This window comes from Trematomus bernacchii, unplaced genomic scaffold, assembly GCF_902827165.1.
Source record: "Trematomus bernacchii unplaced genomic scaffold, fTreBer1.1, whole genome shotgun sequence".
NCBI classification, from domain to species: domain Eukaryota; kingdom Metazoa; phylum Chordata; class Actinopteri; order Perciformes; family Nototheniidae; genus Trematomus; species Trematomus bernacchii.
Window position 1 is genome coordinate 215,099 of NW_022988082.1, and position 25,811 is coordinate 240,909.

Sequence of the window (25,811 nt, forward strand, 5' to 3'; positions counted from 1 at the left end):
CAAATGACCCCAGAAGTGTTTTTTGTGTGCTAAATCTCTCTAAAAAGGTCAAATGTCACTTGTTTTGCATCAATCTTGATACAGGGTACTTATTATATGTTGTACTTTGTGCTTTTAGTCTACTAACGGAGCGTCCACACAGCAGCGTTAAAAAAATCTTGAAGGTGGGCGTATCTGAAGCTTGGGGATTTTTTGCGAGCAACGCGACCAACAACCAATCACATGAATCTCCCGCCCCCGACATACAAAGCAAAAAAGCCCGAAGTAAACTGGATATAAACTCCCCAAACAGGCGAAAACCTACCACTGTCTCTGCCACCTCCTTCCATGCCTGGCTCCTCCGGTTTGTATCCCGGTAGGTAAATAGGGACTGGTCATAAAGCACCGGGTGATTCCCTACCACGATAATTAATTTCTCCTCCATTTTTTGGAATATGAGGAAATGACCTGCGGTATGTCTCTCCCAGCATACACGCGGTTTGATTGGCTAGCGCTTGTACTGTCAGATTTGCATAAACGGGATTTGATTGGCTGATGCTTCCACCTCAGCTTCAAAAGTTGAACATTGCTCAACTTTTGAATCCTGAGATGCCTGGAAATCTCCGCTCTGCTTCCCACAATGCAGTTCGGCAAAAAGTGAGGCAAAGTGACATCACCCCATTCAAAGTGAATGGGCAGAAGTGTTGGAAGATTTTTTTAATGCTGCTGTGTGGACGGGCCGTAACCCATCATCCAAGGGTAGTTTTCACTATAAGTAAAACACTATAATTTACAGTTTTTTACTATGTTCAATCTGAATTTATTTTAAATAAAAAACATCTATATTGATTCTGACTTTTCTACATCCAACTCACAGGTTTATCATTACTTTGAGAACAAAGATTATTAATTTAACCCTTTTAGAAGGGAAGATATGGTCATTTGTTCTGGGAATGTCATTTTCGAGCCTGAGACCTGAAAAACAGGCTCAGGGCTTAACAGGTTAATAAAGAAAAACAAATAGACGGTAGATACACAGATTCTGACCTCATCTGCGCTCTTATTTTGTAGGGTAACTTCCGGTAGCAGAATATGAAAAAACTGTAGTTTTTTTGTTTCTGTTTTCTAGTGATTTTATTTTTTTGTTTTGAGAAGTAGAAAATGAAAATCATCCCGTTTTTTGAGTTTAGTAAATCCCTTTTTGACCATGATATGAAAAACGCCTTGTATTTAAATTTTGGTTTTTCAATTTTAAAACGAAAATTAAATATCCAGTCGTTTTTTGTTTTTGAATATCTATTTGTGAAAAGAAAATCCAATGACCAAAACATACACTGACCCATTTTAGGTGGTTAAACAGATTGGTTGTGTTAGCTTGTGGTGCCGACACAATCGTATAACCAATCATGCTAAATGCACTTTTTTTTTTTTTATACATAAATATGTGTCCCCGGTGTGTCAGGGAACTCACACAGCATCAGAAAAATAACATCTTCTCTCTTTTCCTCCTTACCCAAATCTCTAAAAACGGGGGAACAGTGGAGCTGATCCAGATTTGCGTCCGATATGACGTAATATCGGCAATGCGGAACCACGGCCCTATCAGAAACGTTGCTATCAGAAACAATGCTGTTTTGGACGTAATATGGTCTTTGTTTATATTGGCAAGCATCGCTAACACTCAGAGCTAACCTGTACTGGAGAGAGTATGTGTGAAGAAGCAGGGAATAAAAAGGAACTCACCTTGTGGTAAACCGGCAAGAGAAAAAGCATTTGAGCTCCATACTGTTTCAGAAATAATCCTTCATGTGGTTTCATCACGGCAGTATCTGCCGGTAGAAATGTCCCGCATGAGCAGGCATAAGCATTTTTTTTTTTAAAGCTTTATACCCAGAATCAGCACTTTAGTAACAGGAAATTAAATAGAGGGATGAGGCATGGCTAGAATGGGTGAACACTTCATAGACATGTTTTTTATATTTTTTTATATATCTGAGACCTATGCTATTGCCTAAAAATAGTATGATAGGTGACCTTTAAACTCAAAGTATTTCAAAACAGCGGAATTCGTTTTACCTTTCTTGTTCACGAGTTGCACTCACACAACTAATGTCACTCACAACCTGGCCGAGAGCGCTTTTAGGGAGGGGCGAAAGCGCACGCACGGGCAGGATGTATAACGCAAGACAAATTGAGAGCATCATTGCGAAAGGGAATGTAGCAAAATAATCGTTTTATTTAGATTACGTTGTTTTCATAATCGTTGCAAGCCAAAATCGTGATTAAAATTAGACAGCCCTAGCAGACATTAGCAATACATCCTACCTGCATAGCAATGACACTTTCGACACTTTCATAACATGCTTTCGACACTAGGTGGAGCGGGTTAACCCGTTAAGCCCCGTAGCCCCTGCGTGTCTCAGGGCTTCTTAACATTTAACAACCTATTAATGTGTCATACCCACTTAACGGGAAGAAACTCAGCTAACTGACGATATGAATTTTTTTTAGCTAAACGAAACACAAGGGTAATACCAAGCCTCTGAATTAGCCCTGAGCAAAAAAATGCTAACGCACTTAGCACAGAACTAGTAGAAGCAAGTAGAAATACTTATTTACTTATCGGATCTGCACAAACAGGATATCAGATTTAAAGCTGAGATTCCACATATTCTAGCGGTATAAGTATCATCACTCAAAATTCAGGGCAGCAAAGGCGAAACCAGACAACTCACAACGTAGCTTTACGGAGCCAAAACGGCAAATATGTCTTACCTTTGCTGCTTTTAGCCTACTATCCCATCATTCAAGGGTGGTTTTCACTATAAGTAATGATTTTCTTTTGGACAGACACTATCATTTACATTTTTTTACTATGTTCAATCTGAATTTACTTTAAAATAATAAAAAAATCTATATTGATTCTGACTTTTCTACATCCAACTCACAGGTTTATCATTGCTTTGAGAAAAAAGACATTACACACTGTATTTGTATGCTTTAGTAGATATCCACAAAGAAACAGTTGAGATGTTTCATGAAACCAAATAGTGCTTCGCATCATAACATATACATGGGCTTTAGCCTGATATATATTATATGCTTTAACCTAGGGCTGTGCGATTATGGCAAAAATCATAATCACGATTATTTTGGTCAATAATTGATATCACGATTATTAAATACGATTATTCATTGACTTTGAAAACATCCATTTATTGAACTTCTAAATACAAATAATAATTTTAACAGTATCTTTTTAACTGTTGATTTCCCTGAGCGTATAATTCAACTGAAAAACCAATACAAAGATAAATTAAATAAATGATACATTTAAATCTACATTTAAATAAATAATATCAAAATAATAAATACAAATAAACAAGATCAACAAATATTTTGGAGCGCACTTCAACAAGCTACTAAACATATATAAATATGATAAATACAAATTAATTAGATCAAATATGTTGTAGTGCACTGTCACAACCTAGCAAAGCAAAATAATCGTTTTTTTCGATTATGTTGTTTTCGTAATTGTGGCAGGCCAAAATCGTAATTGCGATTAAAATACGATTAATTGCACAGCCCTACTTTAACCTGTTACGCACCGCCCCCCCCGGTACCGGGCGGATAAACGCGTCATTTGCAGGAAACAACGTCTAAGGAATCTTAATATTTAATAAACTATGAACAGTGGCGAGCCGTCAGGGCCCTCTGTGAGGGCCTAAGATATTCCAAAAAATAATATTTAAAAACATTAAAAAAAAAAAAAAAAAGATTTAAATATATATTTTTTTTGTTATATTTTTCATTAGTTTTACCGAAAAAAAACTTGATTTAATTGTATTTAAAATAACATTTCCAAAGAAATAAATCCTTCGAATCTGCCTGTTCAGTCTCTGTTTGAATGTGAAGGGTTACATGAAAGAAGCTCGTCTGGCCCTCTCTGCGATTCACAGAGGGCCCGCTATAGTAACTGAACGAGAGAGTAATGTCAAATGACAGTACAATTGACCAATCATATCTTCCCTCTAAATGGGTGGGTTTTATTATCGCGGACTTTATGACAAGTTCCGCCCGCTGTGAAACTTTTCTTGTTTCCATAGCAACAACTTCCTGTCAACAGCATGAACTCGCCTTCAAAATAAAAGCATGCCAAATTACACTTAAGACATACAACTGCAACGAAAGTAACAAACACAATGCAATATCATTTTCAATGTCAAAGAACACAAATTGGGTTCACAGGTGTTGTTTTGTGTGGTAGAGGGTCGCTGTCATTGATGTGTTTTGCACCCTGGGCCGTTGTTTTGATATTCCGCTGAAGTATACGCTGTGATGTAATAACTATTTTTTTTTCTTTTTTTCGAGGGAAGGGGTGGGGGTCAGAGGGCCTAGGTATAAAGCTCACGGCTCGCCACTGACTATGAATGTTTTATATCCATGTAACGGGAAGAAACTCAGCTAACTGATCTTTTAAAAAAAAAAAAACACAATGCTAACACTCAGCCTCTGAATTAGCCACGAGCGAAAAAATGTAACCTAAAACTGCACCAAAACTCACTCATAACTCTCTTATTACTTATCCTAGATGCACAGCCAACCCCTTGATTAGCATCTCCTGGAGACACAGAATCGTTTGGTGCCCACCTCAACACTCAGTGATAAACATTTGCGATGCTATAAACAAAAGCGTACATCAGAACATTTGGAGCTAGGTAGCTAGAAACGCTAACATGGCTTACCTTGGTCAAAACTGGTCTTCAATGGCATTAAAACGATAAAAAAACGATGCTGCAGTTAATCCATAGGTTAATCCAATGTGTCTCTTTGAAATGATTTCTGATAATCCATAAGGATTAAAACTGCTTTTCCGTTTCCAAATGTCAGAGCGAGAGATCGGTCCACTCGAAGCCCCCACCGAGTGTGTGTGGGGGCCTCCCCCTTCGATTCTATTGGCTCTAACGGTCAGAAAGAGGTGTCAACCATCCAAATCGACCAAGGGGGGCCAGAGATATGGAAAAAAAAAAACATTTTCACCCAAATCACCTCAGAGGTGGGGTGGTTTTGGCTAAACCTCTCTAAAAAGGTCAAATGTCACTTGTTTTGCATCAATCTTGATACAGGGTACTTATTATATGTTGTACTTTGGATTCCTAAAGCTTTTAGTCTACTAACCCATCATCCAAGGGTAGTTTTCACTATAAGTAAAAAAGAATATTTGGACGGACACTATAATTTACAGTTTTTTACTATGTTAAATCTGAATTTTCTTTAAAATAAAAAACATCTATATTGATTCTGACACTTCTACATCCAACTCACAGATGTAACCTGCTTTGATAAAAGAAATTATTCATATAACCCTTTTAGAAGTTAAGTTGTAGTCATTTGTTTTGGGCATGTCATTTTCGAGCCTGAAACATGAAAAACAGGCTTGGTGCTTAACAGGTTAAGCCCTGCTCCCCCCCCCCCCCGCCCCCGATACCGGGCGGAAAAACGCGTCACTGCAGCGTCTGGGGGCTTCTTAATATTTAAGAACCTATGAATGTCTTATAACGGGAAAAAAACTCAGCTACCTGACAATATGAGCCATTTTTACCGAAACAAAACACAAGTCTCACAAGAAGCGTTAGCATTAGCCCTTAGTGAAAACGGGCTGATGCTACTTCCGGTGCTGACTAGCAAAAACGATCTTTAAAAATGAATATGTTCTGCACAAACGACACATCATCTGAAAGCTGATACTCCACAGATTATTTTGATGTAAGTATCATCACTGCAGGACAAGAACTCACTGAGCTAGCAGCCAGAACAGAGCAAGAAAACAACAACAGTTTTCTAAACCATAACAATAATTATGTCTTACCGTTGCTGTTTTGTGATCAAAAGTCGTGTTCAAGGGAATAAAAACGCTGCTCAAGGTTAATCCAATGTCTCTTTGTCACTTTAGAATTGTTCCTGATAATCCATCATTACATTCATGGCAGCAGAGTAGGTATAAAGTTTTGCAGTCCGGGGCTAATGCTGTCTCACGTGCTGTTTACGCAGACCTCTCTCTCCTTGACGTAAATGTTTAGCCGGATATACTAACTGCCCCTCGATTCTATTGGCTCTAAAGTTTCGAAAAAGGTGTGAATCACCCAAATCGACCAATGGGTTCCAGAGATAGGATCCTGCGTAGTATAAATAATGCCAGCAGCGGCTATTTTACGCACATGACGCAGCAGCCGCAGCACCAGCACCAGCACCGCACCGCAGCACCACAGCACCACAGCAGCAACACAGCGACGAACACAGCGAACCGAGAACACAGAGACAACAGCAGGCAACAGAACATAATATTACAAGGACAAGGACAAGGATTTATTTGCTTTTAGGACTTATTTGAGCAAATAATGCCACCCAGAAAGAGGCTGTATAAGCTTGAAGATGCCGTGGAAATGGTGTTCGCTGACTCTCCGTCAGAAGATGAGGATCTACTTCAGCCACAATCAGACCCTGATTATGAACTTCGGGAAAGGTATGTACTCTCTCTGTTTGTATCTATTAGTTATGTATTTGGTGTAATCTATAGTAATTCCACACTCGGAAAATACAAAATGGACGCCGCTTTGTTGTTCTCGCGTAATCGTTCTGAGAGACGAAAAACAATGGGAAGATGCGTGTTGGTGAACACGTATCAATAGATTAATTGTATTTCGTGACTATAACACGGCAGTATATAAATAAAGCTGTATTGTATATATCAACCCAGTCTATATATACACATATATATATATATATATATATATCAGAGGTGGGGACTCGAGTCACATGACTTGACTCGAGTCAGACTCGAGTCGCATATTTTTTGACTTGAGACTTGCTTGACTAACATTGATAAAAGACTTGACTTGACTTTGACTTGGTATTCATGACTTGAGACTTGACTTAAGCTTGAGACAGATGACTTGAAAGGACTTGACTGTTTAAAATTAAATATTTGCGTTTGTTTTTTGTAGTGAGATATTACGTTTAGTTTTTTCGAAAAATGTGATTGGGTGATTATAGCGCCGTGCGCGCAAACCTGGCAACCCACTAGACCGCAGGAGTGTCAGTTAACATGGCAGCGGCTAGCGTTACTCCACAAATAGTCAAGTTTGAATTCAAGGATTATGTTGTCGATGACGCTAATAAGAAGAGAACAGCGGTATGCAGGGTCTGCAGCATAAAGATCAGTGACACGACCACCACAACATCCAACTTAATTCGTCACTACAAAAAAACCCACAGAGAAAGGTGCGTGAATGTGTTGTGTTAGCTAGAAAGCTAACGTTAAGTTTAAGCTACGTTAGACTTGGTTTCAAATCGATGAAGCATTACAAAGAGAAGACAAAACGGTAAATGAACACTAGAACCGCCAAGGGATTCATTTGTACTAACCCTGATACTGACGGGCTGTCAGGAGAGGGAGAGAGAGAGAGGAAAAGAGATGCCTCGTTTATTTCCCCTGTGTTATTATCAGAAGTTACTGTAAACTTTTGAATAATGTAGTTCATCTACTTTTAGTAGTTTGTTTAAATGTTTTAATTATGTTGTTTTTGTTTGAAGAAGTGCATCATTCCTTGATTTATTGTAAAATGAATCTGAACTTTTTGATCTGTTATGATGATAAACTGAAGCAATTTCAAAATTAACCCAATGAACTGAGTTTTAAATCCTAGCTATATTGTCTGCAGTTCTAGGGTTAATATTAATCTAATATGATTGTCATCGGTCTAAATTAGATTTCAAATGATTAACTGTGTATGTAATGAAGATCATAGTGTGGGTTAAATCCATTTTCATAACCACTGTCTTTTAACTGATTTAAATGCGGAAACTGGGCTTATTCATCAGAATTTCGTATGACTTGACTTGCTTGACCTGAGCAATGACTTGACTTGACTTGCTTGACTCTCACCACAGTGACTTGGGACTTGCTTGATACTTGTAGGTCAAGACTTGAGACTTGCTCATGACTTGCACATGTAGGACTTACTCCCACCTCTGATATATATATATTAATTAACGCTACTAATTATTTTAACGCGATTAACGCATGTGTATTTTTTGTCCTCGGCCGCCCCGTAGTTTCAGAGCGCATCGAGTTTAAAATACCATCTACAAGCTGATGCTGACAGCCCCGCTGATGCTGACAGCCCCGCTCCTGCCGCCCGCTTGTGGCAGACCCAACACAGTCTCACGGCATTTCGTGTTATAGTCACGAAATTAATCTATTGATTCGTGTTCACCAACACGATTTCGACATTTTTTTCGTGTCACACAGAACGATTTTAAAAGCAATGTAAATAATAACAAATTAGAAGGAAAAAGACATTTAAAAAAATACAGATTTAAGTATTCTGACACAAAACGATTTTAGAAGCAATGTATTTATATTGGTAGTATGTTTCGTGCCTGCACCAAATAATAACAAATTAGAAGGAAAAAAAGATGACATAAAATACAGATTTCAGTATTCTGAGGCTCTGAGCCCTATCTATTTTCCTCACTGACGGCAAAAAAACTCAGACATTATACAATTTACAATAAAAGGGATAGGGTTAGTCTTAGGGTAAGATATTGAGTAAGAACATGTTTTTATGAACCACACAGCTTCTGGTCTTCCAAGACCCGACCGGACAAAAAGACGTGTTGCAGGCACGAAACATACTACCAATAGAAATACATTGCATTTAAAATCGTTCTGTGTGACACGAAAAAAAGGTGAAAATCGTGTTGGTGAACACGAATCAATAGATTAAATTAATTTCGTGACTAATAACACGAAATGCCGTGAGACTGGGTTGGGCAGACCACACTTCCACGCTCACCGGCAGGCCCGGACTGGCCATCGGGAGGACCGGGAGGGTGTGTGTATGTGTGGAGCGAGCGAGGCACACCTTACGTGTTGTTGTTGTTGTTAGCATCTGGTGCTAGCTAGCTGCGCTAACGGATATAAGGAGCTGTTTCAATGAAAACAGAGGAGCGACATTTCGCCGACAATTGCGCCGAGCACTTGACTTTATGCAGGTAGCCAGACAGTGGGACATTGTACGAAAAGTCAGCACACTCAGCACTCTAAAAAGGTCAAATTTAACTTGTTTTGCCTCAATCTTGATACAGAGTACTTATTATATGTTATACTTTGGATTCCTAAAGCTTTTAGTCTACCATCCCATCATTCAAGGGGATACTATGTTCCATCTGAATTTACTCTGACACAGAAATATCTATATTGATTCTGACACTTCTACATCCAACTTACAGATGTAAACCTTGCTTTGATAAAAGAAATTATTCATATAACCCTTTTAGAAGTTAAGTTATAGTCATTTGTTTTGGGCATAGCATTTTCGAGCCTGAAACCTGAAAAACAGGCTCAGGGTTCAATTATTCATCATACTAAGGAAAAGTTAAACAATTCTCAAAATGTTTCCAAAATCTGAAATAAAATAGAAAATATTCCAAACCTTTTGGCAAAACCTGGAAAGGTAGGATTAAACATTCTTTTTTTTTGACAAATATTTTTATTGGTATTTCGTTTTTTCAGCATAATACATTGCACAAGTATATCCCCACAAAGAAAAATCTAAAACATAATCCAAGAAAATCCAAGAAAGAAAGAAAAAAAAAAAGAGAAATATATACACATATATATATATATATATATACATACATACATGTAAGTAGACATATTGTAATTTAAACATTACAAGTTACAAAGCCGGTAGACATGTCTGCCACATCACATCCAACCATTATAGAGGACAAGGTCAATTAGAAGGTACATTTTTTTCCAGAAACTCCAATAATTCTCCCCATACTTGATGGAACACTTCAGGCTTTCCCTTTATGGCAAATGTCAATTTTTCTAAGGCTAAACAATGAGAGAGATTTTTTAACCAGTGATTGATCGAGGGTTTTTCTGGGTTTTTCCAAAAGACAGCTATTGTGTGTTTAGCTTGGAGAAGAGAAAAAACTACTAGTCTTTTCTTAGTGATATTAAGTCTGGGAGTTAGAGGGAAAACCCCAAGAATACAGAGTTTTGGGCATTCTGGTAATGTGGCGCAAATTATTTTTGATAATGTGCCCAGAACATCTTTCCAAAATGATTTAATATTTGGGCAGTCCCATAAGCAGTGGAACAGTGTTCCCTTATCATTATCACATTTTACACATTGATCTGGAATATTTGCATCAAAATGGTGTAGTAGGGATGGAGTTATATAGGTACGCATAATCCATTTGTACCGTAGGAGTCTAAACCTGGTGTTAATAGTTTGAACCTGGGCTTTGTGGCATATCTGCCACCATTCCTCAATTGTTACCTCTGCATTCAAATCAGTAGACCAAGCAAGTATTTTATTCTCTGAGGACTCTTCTGATTCAGTTTTGCAAAGGTCATAGATCAGAGACACCTGTCCATGACCAGAGGAGTGATGTACTATAATTGTTTCCAGCTTTGATAGAGGTGGACATAATAGTGAGTGATTTTGGGCCTTAGATATATAACTCCTTAGCTGCAGATACTTAAAGAAATGTGTTGAGGGAATATGATGTTTATTTCTTAACATCTCAAAGGTCATCAGTTTGTTGTTGTTGTCATCACTGATCTTATTGATGCCTCTGTTGGCCCAAATCTTAAACCCTGAGTCATATGTTCCTGGTATAAATCTTATGTTAACCCATACAGGAGTAAAAGAGGATATCTGTGACTTTAAACCTAAGTGGCTTTGTACTTTGAACCAGACATCAACTGTGTTCCTGACAAAAGTGTTTTTTGTATTCTTTTTAAGCTGTTTTGGAGAGTCAGAGAACAAATACAAATTCAGTGGTAGTGGAGTTGTTGTATAATGTTCAATTTCAACCCATGGTATGGGGGTTCCGTCTAAGAACCAATACATTGCTGCTCTTATTTGGGCTGCCCAGTAATACCAGGACAGATTGGGTACCTGGAGTCCTCCTCTCTCATAAGGTAGATATAAAAGGGATAGCCGTAACCTTGGTCTCTGATTGTTCCAGATAACATTTGTAAAGATTTTCCTCATTTTGGGAAAAAATGAGGATGGTGGGTGCAATGGCAGGGATTGAAATAGATACAGAAATGTAGGTAGGACATTCATCTTGATAATATTGATGCGTCTGATTAGGGATAGAGGGAGTGATGTCCACCTGTTAATAGAATCTGTCACAGAAGCTATTATGGGGTCATAGTTTGTTGGAACAAGGTCTTCTATTTCAGGTGTAATCTGTATTCCTACATATTTAAAGCCTTCCAGGGAATTTTGGAAATCTGTTTGAAGAGGTGGATTAAGTCTTTCAGATTCTTTAAGTAGAAGAATGTTAGATTTCGAACTATTCACCTTATACCCTGAGAACGTACCAAAATCCTTTATCAGTTTATTGAGCGCTGGCAATGACACAGACACATTTTTTATAAATAAAACGATATCATCAGCGTAAAGGGCCAGGCGATTTTCAATGCCCCCAACTGTTATTCCTGTGATATGAGAATGAGTTCTAACCGCGATAGCCAGGGGCTTAATTGCCAGTACAAATAGTAATGGAGATAGAGGGCACCCCTGACGTGTACCTCTCGATAGTGCAAATGGTGCAGACACTATGCTATTGGTTAATACTTCTGCATTTGGGGTGCTATACAACATTTGTATCCACCTACAAAAACCCTCCCCGAACCCAAATCAGGATAATATTTTGAATAGATACGGCCATTCCACCCTGTCAAAAGCCTTTTCAGCATCCAGGGACAGAATGGCCGTATCTGGAGCCCCCTTTTCTGTATGTAGAATATTGATCAACCTCCTAATATTATGGAAGACCTGTCTGCCCTTGACAAAGCCATTCTGATCCAGGCCCACCAGTGTAGGCAGGTGATTTTCAAGTCTTAAAGCCAGTGCTTTAGCGATCAATTTTGTATCTGAATTAAGCAATGATATAGGCCTATAAGAGCCACATCTGGAGGGGTCTTTACCTGGTTTTAGGATAACTGTTATTAATGCACTGTAAGGTTGGGGGAAGACAACCCTTTTCGAATATCTCCTCGACCATATTCAGGAGCGGTGGCAGCAGTTTGTTTTTAAAGGCTTTATAGATGTCTATGGGGATCCCATCAGGGCCAGCTGTCTTTCCACCCTTCATGTTAGTCATGGCCAATAGTTGTATTGGTTTATCTAAATTAGCTTTTCGTTCCTCAGATAAACATGGAAAATGTATCCCATCCAGCAAAACTGACTGAGTCTTTGGGTCGCCGGGGGGCTCAGACTTGTATAGGTGGTTATAAAATGTTTTAAATGATTCATTCATTTCTTTAGGATCTGACGTAATATTTCCAGCATCGTTTTGAATTTCGTTTATCGCTCTTTCGCCATGTAATGCCTTAATTCGCCAGGCTAGTAATTTGCCTGCTTTATCCCCTTAGTCGTAAAATTACTGTTTGAGTCTGTTGATACTTGCCAAGGCTTCATAGGACGATAGTTCATTGTAGTGGGCTCTTTGTAATGTCAATTTACATTTTAGATCAGGTGTGTCGGGGCTATGTCCCTTTCTAGTTGTTTTATTTCTTTTTCTAAATCAGATATTTGACGACGGAATTTGTTCGATTTAGAGCTTGTGTAGCTAATTATCTGACCTCTAATGTACGCCTTAAGTGCCTCCCACCTGACAGAGGGAGAGGTCTGCGTAGTGTTAATTTGAAAGTACATGTGAGAATCCAGGAAGCTTACAAAACTTGGGTCATGCAGCCACTTTGTATCAAAACGCCATCTCGGTGGACCCTTAAATGGCTTTACTGCAATGTAGTCCAAGGTTAACGGGGCATGATCCGAGATTACTATGCTGCTGTTGGTACAATTTTTAACATTTGGCATTAGGTTTTTGGAGATTAAGAAATAATCTATGCATGAGTAAGTATGGTACGTGGAGGAGTGGCATGCAAATTCCTTCTTGTCAGGATTTAGGACTCTATATGTCACATAGTCTCATATCCGTCATGAACTGTGAGATCACCCTCCTTGTCTGTATATGAGAGGCATCTATGCCTGAAGATCGGTCTACAAGAGGGTTGAGGGTGCAATTAAAATCTCCACCCATTATAATGTTACCTCTAAGTGAAGAGATATTTAGAAAAAGATTATTGTAAAAAAGTTGGTCGTCAATATTTGGCCCATAAACATTTATTTAGTGGGAATGCTGATACAGCATTCCAACTACTTGTTATGCTACGCACAAAATTCTTTATTTTTATTCCACCGGATTATTTTGTCCGTCTTCTTCTCCCACATTCCACATTCCACATCGCAGAAACTCCGTTCAAACATCAAAACGTTCAGCTCGGGAATCAATTGCTATTACTTTTCTCATTCATAACTTTCATAATTCCCGAGATATATCCCATAATTCATCAAATGTTTAACATGGAAGTCAATGGAGAAACTCTTCAGACTTGAAAAATCTTCATGCGACTTCAACTGCTAACTGTTCCTTCATACTTTCACTCAGAAACCTCATTTCAACTTTAAAATGTTACACATCTTTCTGACATTATTCTGACACTGACACAACTTTTAAATCTGATTCATACTTTTAGAGATATTAAACATTGTTCAGACCTTGGTAAAGAGGCCTTCTCCAGATTTAGAGTGTGTGATGTCACAGCTAGAGTGGAGGACAGATTGAAATTCGCCTTCATATTTATTTTTAAACCTGCCATATTTCCCAAACCCTACATTCCTGAGACATAATCTTTCATGAGAAACGTAGGAAAACATCTCGTAGCTTGAAAAATAAAAAATAATTAAGCAAAATAATTAAACAACATTCCTCTTGAGGGCATGAAGTGACAAAAACGTTCAACATTTCTCCATTAAAGCCCATTGTAAATTCAGGCTGCTCTTTCCTCACAGCAAAAAAGGCCACATTATGAACCCGAAAGTACACAAAAAGCACACTTCAAATGCTCAGAGTTCTTGAGATGCTTCACGCGTTGAAATTTCACCGATATCTGTTACGGTTCTTCAACAAAACGTTCACATGTAAGAGGTTTATCTCTCATTCAGAACAATGCAAACGCTCTCCTCTCACTGATTACTGCACATCACCATGGAAACCTTTGATCTCTGGACACGTCGTTAGCTCAAATATAAACACCTGTGTCATGGAACACGATTATGTCATAACTCCAACTGACATGCTCAGACCAGCAGACTTCAGACAATGGTTAATGGTCCTGCCCTCAACAGCTCTACGTCAATTATGGGGTGTCATCATATGCCGTTTCCATGGAAACGCATCCCTCGGTATAAAACACGATGTCGCTGTAACTCCAATGGACACGGTCCGATCGTCCCCCAAACATTGCTTGTATATCACCGGTCCATGCCTCAACAGCTCTACGCCAAATCTGAGATCTCACCATAGGCTGTTGCCATGGAAACGCATCCCTCGCCATAAAACTGATCTACGGAGGCCTGCTCCCACCTGTAGAGTGGCTCCACGCTTCGGGCTGGGGCCTGCTTTCACCGGGCGTGTGCTGCTGTGCGGAGGAGGATTTGCCGTGGCTGGGGCCTGCTCTCCACCTGTCCTAGTTCTGCTGTTACGGAGGCCTGCTCCCACCTGTCGTGTGTTCCAGTGTCGTGTGCTGCTTGCTGAGGAGACCTCTTACCCCGGGGATACCACGGAGAGACCGGTGCGCTTCCTCGCTGCTGCTTTCGCCTGTCCTTTGCTGCTGTGAGGAGGAGGATTTTTTTGCCCCGGGAACATCGCGGATATTGTGTGCTGGTCTGGGAGGATGGCCCATATCGTGATTCTGCTGTGCCTGTTAACTGTTCTGGACTATGAGAAGATCTCTAGTCATCCTGAGAAGCCTACTGGATTCAGGTCTGTTCTGCCACCCACAGTAGGCATCCCCTGCAAAGGTTTGGATGTGTTACACAAACAGTTACCGGTCACCTTGTCGCAGACAATCTGCTCGACAAAATATGTTTGTCTTTTTTGTTTGCCTGCGATGATGGTACTTCAGGACTGCTTCTTAAGCTCAAATCACACTCTCGCAGACTTTTCCGGTGATTCTAAAGTAGATGACAATGTGTGTGTGTCGATTAAGAGGAAAAGATGCCTGGTTTTTTTGTTGTTATTACTGTCAGGAAATGTTCAACCTAACCCTGGTCCGCCCAGTAGTAGTAGTCAGATCGCTACTCCTGCTGATTTTAAAGCTAGATCTGGGTTGGGTTTCATCCACTTGAATGTGCGCAGTCTGTTAGGTAAACTAGATTTTGTCCGCATTTGGGCAAGCTCGACTGACGCTGACGTCATTGTGTTATCAGAAACATGGCTAAATAAAACTATTTTGGCCTCTGACATATCCTTAAATGGCTATAATGTGTATCGTACCGACCGGCCTAATAAAGGTGGTGGAGGTGCCATTTATGTTAAGAATAAGTTCAGTGTAACCACATTGATCTCCAAATCTGTCAGTAAGCAATTAGAATTTTTAGCCTTAAATATAGAAGTGGCAAAGGGGCAACACGTCATGGTGGTGGGGTGTTACAGACCCCCCTCAGCTGTCAAGGACTCCTTGTCTTCACTAGCAACACTTTTATCACAACTAGACTACAAGGAAATAGTGCTACTTGGAGATTTTAACTGGGACTGGTTAACTGCAGTATCAGAGGATTTTAAAAACCTTTGTATCTCTCTGAATGTTACTCAGATTGTTGACAGTCCTACTCGCCCTAACGTTAAGTCCCCTAATAAATCATCCCTAATTGATCTCATTCTAACTAATGTTCCCTATAAATACCCATCTGTGGGAGTATTTGCAAATGATGTGAGTGACCACTGTGTTGTAGCCACAATTAGGGACACTAAGGTCCAAAAGGTTAAACCCCGTATTATTATTAAGAGACACATAAAACATTTTGTGGAGCAGGGTTTTGTTCATGATCTGTTTGGGTTTGATTGGGGAAAAATCGATCTGTGTGCTGATGTTGAAACTGCATGGTCTTATTTTTATCTTGGTTTTATGGAAATTATAGATAGACATGCACCCCTACGTACTTTTAGAGTCAAGGGACAAGACAATCCTTGGTTTTCTGCTGAACTGTCCAGTCTCCTACATGAGAGAAACAAGGCCTGGGCAAAGGCTAGGAAATCAGGCTCAGAGGTTGAATGGCTGCGTTTTAGGCAACTAAGAAATAGCTTCACTTCACAGGTCAAAAGTGCTAAGTCGAAGTACTATTTGTCAGTTACTACAGAAAACCTAAATAATCCTAGGAAATTTTGGAAAGCCATAAAATCGCTATCCACCGGTGAGATCCGAAATGAGCTACCTCCGTGCATTACCACAACATCTGGCTCTATATCGGACAGGGCTACTATGTTAAATAGTTTTAATGAGCATTTTGTGTCCTGCGGTTCTATGTTTGATTCTGTGACTAACTCTGCTTCTGTGAACACCACAGTCTGTGACTCTGAACAATGTGGTCTGGAAAACCCTTTCAGTTTTACTCCTTTTACTGTTGATGTTGTTCGTGAAGCTTTAACCAAGTTAGATCCTAAGAAACCGGCCGGCCCGGACAACGTGGAACCTTTCTTTTTAAAGATAGCTGCAGATTTTATTGCTCCACCTCTCACTACTCTTTTTAACCTCTCCCTCAGCACAAACACAATTCCAAAACTGTGGAAGTCAGCGTATGTCCTGCCTTTGCTGAAAGGAGGGGAGGCAACTGTTTTAAATAATTATAGGCCCATCTCTAAATTGTCAGTTCTGGCTAAGGTTCTTGAACGCCTAGTGAGTGAACAGGTAAAGGTGTTTTTATGTACAAATGACATCCTGTCTAAACATCAGTCAGGCTTCAGAAAGCAACATAGCACCATCACTGCCACAATGAAAGTGGTGAATGATGTGGCGAGTATTTTAGATAATAAGCAGAGCTGTGCAGCTCTATTTATTGACCTTTCCAAAGCGTTTGATACCGTCGATCATCGCATCTTAAAGCAGAGGCTACTCAGTATTGGCTTATCCAGCCATGCAGTGGGGTGGTTTGTGAACTACCTCTCTGAAAGGTCCCAATGTGTTCATTTTGATGGGCTGTCTTCTGAGTGGTTAAACATTACTAATGGTGTTCCTCATGGTTCTGTTTTAGGTCCACTTTTATTCTCCATCTACATCAATAGTTTAGGTGAAAATGTCGATGGAGCAACCTTACATTTTTATGCAGGCAATACCGTTATGTACTGTGCATGTCCCTCCATTAAGGAGGCTGTTGTTGAATTGCAAACTGCTTTTAACATTATTCAGACTCAGCTCTCTGAACTAAAGCTTCTTTTAAATGTTGATAAAACCAAGGTAATGCTCTTTTCAAAAGCCAAAAAGACACCAGAGCCTGTTTTAGATATTTTAACTACGCAAGGAATAAAACTTGAAGTGGTTGCCTGTTACAAATACCTTGGTATCTGGCTTGATGATTGTCTCACTTTTAAACGTCATGTCAATAACCTGCTTAAAAAACTAAGGGTTAGACTAGGTTTCTTCTACAGGAACAAGTCCTGTTTCTCGCTCGAGGCCAGAAAAAGGCTAGTCACTGTGACCTTTTTACCTGTGCTGGACTATGGTGATCTGATTTATATGAATGCACCTGCCAATTGCCTGGTCAAGTTAGATGCTGCGTATCACAGTGCACTGAGATTTGTGACAGACTGTAAAGCATTAACTCATCACTGTACCCTGTATGCAAGGGCTGGTTTGCCTTCGCTAACTGTACGGAGGCTCAGTCACTGGTACATTTTTATATATAAAGCCATGTTAGGGAAACTTCCATCCTACATCTGCTCCCTGATCTCACGGCGAATTGTAAGTGGCTACTGCCTGAGATCGCATGCTGTGGTTTTATTAAATGTGCCAACTGCTAGGACTGTCTTAGGGAAAATAGCATTTAGATGCGCAGCTCCACTGTCCTGGAATAGTCTGCAATTAAAATGGAAACTGAGCAATCTGGTGCCACTAAATGTTTTTAAAGCTCGGTTGGATGCTACTGAATCGGAAGCTGTTGGTACCTGTGCATGTGGATAGTATGTAATTTGTAATCCCTGTAATGCTACTGTATGATATCCTTTTGTTGTTCTGTTTATGTTTTTAATGTTTCATGTGGAACCTACTTGAGCAGGTCTCCCTTGAAAAAGAGGTCAAATGATCTCAATGGGATACAACCTGAATAAATAAAGGTTTGAAATGAAATGAAATGAAAACATGATGTTCTCCTGATACCTATGCAAATAGTCTAAAACAGCACCAGACTTCAGATAATGGTTAATGGTCCGGCCCTCAACAGCTCTATGTCAATTATGGGGTGTCATCATATGCCGTTTCCATGGAAACGCATCCCTCGCCATAAAACACGATGTCGCTGTAACTCCAATGGACACGGTCCGATCGTCCCCAAACTTCGCTTGTATATCACCGGTCCATGCCTCAACAGCTCTACGCAAAATCTGAGATCTCACCATAGGCTGTTTCCATGGAAACGCATCCCTCGCCAAAAAACACGATGTTGTCGTAACTGATTTGAAAATGGTCAAAACACCACCAGACTTCAGATGACAGTTAATGGTCCAGCCCTCAACATGTCTATGTGCCATTAGTGAGTTTTCCTCAAAACCTATTGCCATGGCAACAAAACATGATATTGCTATAACTCCTATGAAAATGGTCAAAAAGTGCTAAAACTTCACGTGTGCTAACAGTCCAGCCGTGAAGACATCTACGGGACAGTTTTCAGATTTCTTCAAATGCCGTTGCCATGGCAACACAATGCTCACCATGAAACACGGTTTTCTCATAACTTCAGTGAAAATGCTCCAAACAGGTTTGGTAACAATGCAGCCATCAACATATCTAAGCGTATTATAGGGTGTCATCAAATACCGTTGCCATGGCGACAGATCATTCGCCATCAAGTTAGTGCAATAGTTTGCAGTTCAAATATTCTGCTGCTTTTCCAAGCCTTTCTACTTTCTTTTCTTCCCTCATCACACATTCAAGCCCCCAGTGTTCATGTATAATTTCAATCTAAATTCTTCACTTTCTTCTTACACATTACATTTCAGCATAGCAATTCAGCATCAGCTTTTCAGCATAAAGCATTCCCACTAGCAATTTCTTCAGGAATTGCATTCTCTAGTTAAATTAAGTTGTTCACCCCAGAATTTTTAACACATATTAACACACCCTAAACATGAAATGTGGTGCATTCAACACTGTTTTAAATCACTACCACAGATCGAGATAACGGAGATAAGCTTAAAAGTTAGTTGGGCGCTTACTACCGCTCATTCATGCATTGGCATGAATGAGCGGTAGTAAGCCTGAACGGAGATATAAATGCAGATGAACCTTCAAACGACGTAATAACAAACTCAGCTAACTGACGATATGAACCATTTTTACCGAAACAAAACACAACTCTAATGCCGAGCGTCTGAATTAGCACTAAGCGAAAGAGTGCTAACGCACTTAGCACATAACTTACGGTAGCGATCTTTTATACTTCATCGGATCTGCACAAGATAGCATATGAAAAGATGAAAGATTCCAATGGTATAAGTATCATCACTGTGAGACTAAAACTCGCGGCGGCGAAGGCAAGCAAAGACAACACATAACTTCACTTTACGGGGCCAAAACGGCAAATACGTCTTACCTTTGCTGTTTTCTGATCAAAAGTTGTGTTCAATGGCATTACAACGCATAAAAACGCTGCTGAAGGTTAATCCAACGTCTTTGTGTCACTTTGAAATGATTACTGATAATCCATCATAACATTTTGTCAATAAGAGTAGTTTTCATATTGTGGGTGTTTCTCAATCGCGAGTACGCTTGCTTGGTAGCACATGTCTGCCGAGCATCTTGCTTCAGAAGCGAGGCAAGAATACTTCCTGCCATTCGGAAAACAACGAGTGGAACAGGCTAGCAAGTGTGCAGGTGTGCGTCATATGAGAGGCCCGGCCTTACATCTTCCGCCACAGATTTGGGGAAATTGGTCCGTGCGCAAAGCATTGTGGGGATTTTAAGACCGTGGAGTCTACTCATGTCCAGCCTCGATATTTCTCCAAACGGAGTACGCCGGGCTCGGTAGATTTCCAAGTATGCTGGAGATTGGAACAGTACTTCGGCGGCACTCGATGACGTAGTATGCTTGAAATAGTGGCTCTGCAGCAGCTTTACTCGCGATTGAGAAACACCCAGAGTGTATGAGAGCTGTAACCCAGCTTCCGGTTTTGGGCATGCTGGCTGCGCATCACTCTCATTCACCAATGGTAATGTTTAGATGGATGTTAGGAACTTCCCCTCGATTCTATTGGCTCTAACGGTTAAAAAGAGGTGTCAATCATGAAAATCGACAGGGAGTCCAGAGATATGGAAAATGCACCCAAATGACCCCAGTAGTGTTTTATTTTTTCTAAATCTCTCTAAAAAGGTAAAATGTCACTTGTTTTGCATCAATCTTGATACAGGGTACTTATTATATGTTATAGTTTGGATTCCTAAAGCTTTTAGTCTACTAACCCATCATTCAAGGGTGGTTTTCACTATAAGTCATGTTTTTTTTTAGGACGGACACTATAATTTACTTTTTTTTACCATGTTCAATCTGAATTAACTTTAAAATAAAACAATTCTATATTGATTCTGACTTTTCTACATCCAACTCACAGGTTTAGCATTGCTTTGAGAAAAAAGATGATTAATTTACCCCTTTTAGAAATGAAGATATAGTAATTTGTCATTTTGGAGCCTGAGACCTGAAAAACAGGCTCGGGGCTTAACTGGTTAAAGAACATTGGGGGGGGGGCTAGTGATTTGTCAACGGTGGGGGGGGGGGGGGGTGCGGGTGCGCTAGTGGATTGTCAACGGGGGGATACCTCGCTGCGGGGAAATTCTACAGATGGCCAGTCCACCCCTGATAAATGTCTATGCACACGTTATTATTTATAATAATAATAAAGAAATTGGTAAATAATTTGTAATCGACCCCCACTTTGGGAACCCCTGCTCTACGGTTCACCCATATACATCCTCAATAAACTGCAATATGTCCAAAACTCCGCTGCCCCATCCTCCAGGACCTCCCCATCAAACACCGGATTGACTTCAAAATATTACTTCAAACCATCAACAACCTTGCCCCCCCTACCTCAGTGACCTCATCCAACCACACACCACTACCCGTCGCCTCAGGTCTGCTGAAGCTAACCTACTACAGCCAATCAGGACAAAGCTCCGGACCTGGGGTAACAGGGCCTTCGCTGCAGCCTCCCCCTCCCTCTGGACCTGGGGTGAAAGGGTCTTCGCTGCAGCCCTCCCTCTGGACCTGGAGTGACAGGGCCTTTGCTGCAGCCCCCTTCCCAGTCACATCCGAAAGGCCAACACTCTTGAATCCTTCAAGAAATCTCTCAAAGTTCACTTATTCACTCATTGTCCGGCATTGGCTCAGTCAGTGGGGGCTTGGACTGGGAGCTGTAGGGTCACCGGTTCAAGTCCCCGAACAGACCTAAAATATGGAGTGTGGACTACTACTTGGAGAGGTCCCAGTTCACCTCCTGCCCTGCCATGGTGCCCTTGAGCAAGGCACCGGACACCCCCCTTCCCCCGTCACTCCCATTGCTCCCCGGGCGCTGTACAATAGCTGCCCACTGCTCCTAGTACTAGACTCCTGGTACTAGGATGGGCTAAAAGCAGAGAACAAATGTCACTGTGTGTGCTGTGTGCTGTGTGCTCTGCATGTGTGACCATTAAAAAGAGGGTTTCATCCCTCCCAATTCTTCTTCTATTCTTCTATTCTTCTAGCTTTCAAACTCTGATCAATGTCAATTCATGTTTTTTACTAACCGGTATCATTTTGATATGTGTATTACAATTAAATCATGGCAAAAATATGTTGATATTGTTGTTGGTATCTACATGGAGATAAGCCCCGCCTTATCGCAAGCAAGCCTTGTTTGAGTGATGCAAGTAAACACAAATGAAAGCCGCAGTCAAACTTGTGCTAGTAACGCAATGCGAAGATTCAATCCTGTGTGAACGCACTATAAGGCTAATTAAATGGTCAAAAACATTGTCATACAGGGCATAAATATATTACAACCGGTCAGAGACTTACGATCATTCTAATGAACACTGATCATCGTCTTCCACGCTAGCCCTTGAACTTCTCATATCAGTGCTCAAGTCATGAGACTGTACAAACTGTGCGTGTGTGTGTTTGTTTGTCTATGCAGGTCCCTGTCCGGTCGTATAGTGGGGGGGGGTGTGGTGGTTTTTCACTCTGATTATCATCTCATCATACACTGCCAACCTGGCAGCTTTCCTGACGGTTGAGAGAATGGTTTCTCCAATCGAAAGTGCTGAAGACCTGGCTAAACAGACAGATATCACATATGGAACCCTCGACTCTGGATCAACCAAAGAGTTCTTCAGGGTAAGGGGCATGCAAATAGCAACTTCACAATCCAAAACAAAGATAACAATGGCTACATAAAATCTACAAGTAGGAGTTGCGATGGTTGTTCCGGCTAACGTTTACAGTGTTCTACTGATCGGCAGTTGCAGCAGGTAAACCAGAATTGATTGAAACATGTATTTAAATAATGCAGGTTTTGCAGTATTCTGTAAATGTTTTTCAATGAGGTGCATTCATTTTACTTCAATGATACAAATGTGTTTACACGAAAATTCCACATTATACTTTAAAACACCCTGTGTACATTAGTAATACAATGTACTTAACGGTACATACGTTTTTGCAACGTTTCATTGTTTCTAATCTGTGAATTTCTCTTTTTTCAGCGCTCTAAAATTGCCTTGTTTGACAAGATGTGGCAATATATGAAATCAGCAGAACCCTCTGTCTTCGTCAAGAAAACCTCCGAGGGCGTCCTGCGTGTCAGGAAGTCCAAAGGGAAATATGCCTACCTGCTGGAGTCCACCATGAATGAGTACATAGAGCAGAGAAAACCTTGCGACACTATGAAAGTGGGAGGAAACCTCGACTCCAAAGGCTACGGCATCGCCACGCCAAAAGGATCCCCATTAAGGTGGGTGGATCAGTATAACAATGCTAGCCAACCTGCACTGCCATGTACCATTCACACTACTAACCTGCTGCCTAGTTCTGTTTTCGCCCCTGTCGCAGCTCATTTCTTGAATAGAGACATGTTTTATTGTCAATTTACAATTTAGAGTAGTTTCAGAATTTCTTTCATTCAGAGCTCTAAAGCCCAGTGATGATCGGAATACACCTACTGACCATCGGCTATAGTAGTCAGGGAGTTTTAGCTAGTGTGTGAACTGTGGCTGTGTTCATGTACAGCCCTGCTCAGGAAATAAAGCACCGTGGGGAGCAATGTAGTCTGGTCCCAAGCCTTAGTGCCAATTGGGTGTTGCAGTATGTGAGTGTGATGAATGGGGCATGGCGGCTTACTCGTTGTTATAATAATCCACCTACCCTGATGACATCTTCTCAGTGGTTTGTATTTGTACCATGGTTACCACAACTGACCATTGGCTGGTGGTGGTTGCCATGACAACTGGGGGAGGGCTGTTCAAGTTTGATATTTCAGGTCTCAAAGAAATACTCCAGCCCCATCTGCTGCTTTATCAATTTAACTGATTTCATATTCTGTCTGGTAAGGATCATTTGTTGTCAGTTTTTTCAGCAATTATGATGAGCTGGCTCTTTAAGACCTGAATCAAGGGATTGTTTGTTGTTGTTCATAAGTATATGACATACACCACGTGGTGTGTGTGTGTGTGTGTGTGTGTGTGTGTGTGTGTGTGTGTGTGGTGTGTGTGTGTGTGTGTGTGTGTGTGTGTGTGTGTGTGTGTGTGTGTGTGTGTGTGTGTGTGTGTGTGTGTGTGTGTGTGTGTGTGTGTGTGTCTAGAGCTGCGTCTAGAGCTGCATGCTAGTCACTGAGTCTGTTTTTTCCGTTTCAGCACACTACAGATGGCTATATGCTTATCTGTCTCTGCTTTGTCTGTTTGTCTTTCTGCCAGTTGGCTCTTTTTGAGTTATGTTTGCCGTTACTTGTATTGGTTGAATTTGCCATAAAGCAGCATTAAGCGATTTCTGAAGACCGAAGTGCAATAGACAGTTATAGTGATTAGTCTGATATACTTCAGTATATTGACTAACCAAGATGATGTCTGATCTGTTAGCTTAAACCTGAACACCCCAAAGGACTAATTGTAACAATGCACTGAGACAACAGTACACTGCTTGGCCCCTATTGACTGCCTGTTCATCTGCTTTTTTCAAGACAGGGCACCAAAATGAGGTTATAGAGCAGCACACAGCTGAAGGTCCTCATTGTGTCAGGTTATATTCAGTGCTTCAGTAATGCATTATGTTTTTGCACCTGAGTACCATGGTCAACATTAAAAATGCCAGGTAAACACTGTGTGCTCTTGTAAAATATATTGTGTTCTAGTTCTTGTAAACTATATTGTGTTCATCTCAATTTAATCATAAACATCGTCGTATAGCTGTGAACGGTGCTGACAGCAAAAAACCAACAAAGCATGGCAAAGAACTTAAATGGAACTGTGACAGACTGCAGGTAGTTAATGGATTTGTCGTATGGAACTTGAGAACAGTGCAAGTGTACCTGTATTCACAAAAACTAAGTTGTAGGATGACAGGTAGGAGTTTGATTACATTGCATGTCTTGTGATGTGACTATTGTGCATCACTCATCACTAGTTTCACTAACTTATCAACCATTTGTTATATTTAGCTTTCCAGTTGTATTGTCAGTGCAGATAGCATCCAGTCAGTTCAATTAAACTTGTTAGTCAAGTGTGATGTATTTAAGTTGGATGCAGTGGTTAGGGGATCTGGATCAGTGAGAACATCTGGAAGAACCAGTTGAACTTCGAGATGTTAGAGCTAGAGAGTTGGTTGCTGACTCAGCAGCAGCAACGAGCAACCCTTTCACAAACTTCTCTCAGTGAAAACCTCAGTTTTATGAATATCGCCTAATGGAGCTTTATGTCCAATCCTTCCATATATCTAATGTATGAATGTTGTTGTTGTGCTGTAACATGGTAGAACCAGAGACATCTTTTTTTTTTTATAGGCCTTTATTCAGGATTTTAATTCAGAACTACATACTCTAAAGTATTCACTTACTTTCTGCAAACGTCTCTTCTACGTTTCCGATGTCTCTGCTCCTAGCATGATCTTTCTGTTGTTATTTAATGTTGTTTTCTCCACTACTGCAGTCAAAGTGATTTATGTTATTATGTAAATAGCGGGTTCAGTTCAAAAAAGAAAAAATCCAACAAAAAACCCTTTGGCATGTAAAAATCATAATATAAAAATGTAGCAATGATTTCTCAGTCAATGACAAATGAGATGGTCACACTGAATTTGCAAATAACTAAATTGGAAGTGAACTGAGCCTGTGCCAAGTTATTAGTTACATTCGTACACCACAAAATATAGTGTTTTAAATGCCCTAAATCAGCATGCATAAATCACTTCGTAATACGTGAAGTGCGCTATTAACAAGCCTGCTTGATTCACTAGCACCAATTTCACTGCATATACATATACATCCTGCCATTACATCATTACTTTTATGAAAAAAAGCTCTTCCTGCTGGATTGTCATTGCTCCATTTCAAGAATTTATATATGTCAGCTCTTAAAAGTAAAACAAAGAAAAAACACTTGAATTTTGAAAGATAACGTTTTAGTCTCAGGTAAGATTTTCTTTAGGGTAACTTAG

The 25,811-nt window shown here is 40.2% G+C and overlaps 1 protein-coding gene across 1 annotated transcript in view; it reads left to right on the forward strand.

Annotated features, from left to right (window-relative positions):
* The window catches only part of LOC117474923 (glutamate receptor 2-like), a 110,674-nt gene that overhangs the window by 65,007 nt on the left and 19,856 nt on the right, over positions 1-25,811 (forward strand). Inside the window, 3 exon segments of the mRNA XM_034120958.1 lie at positions 22,303-22,324; positions 22,326-22,502; positions 22,871-23,118. Coding sequence (XP_033976849.1) covers positions 22,303-22,324; positions 22,326-22,502; positions 22,871-23,118 — 447 coding nt within the window.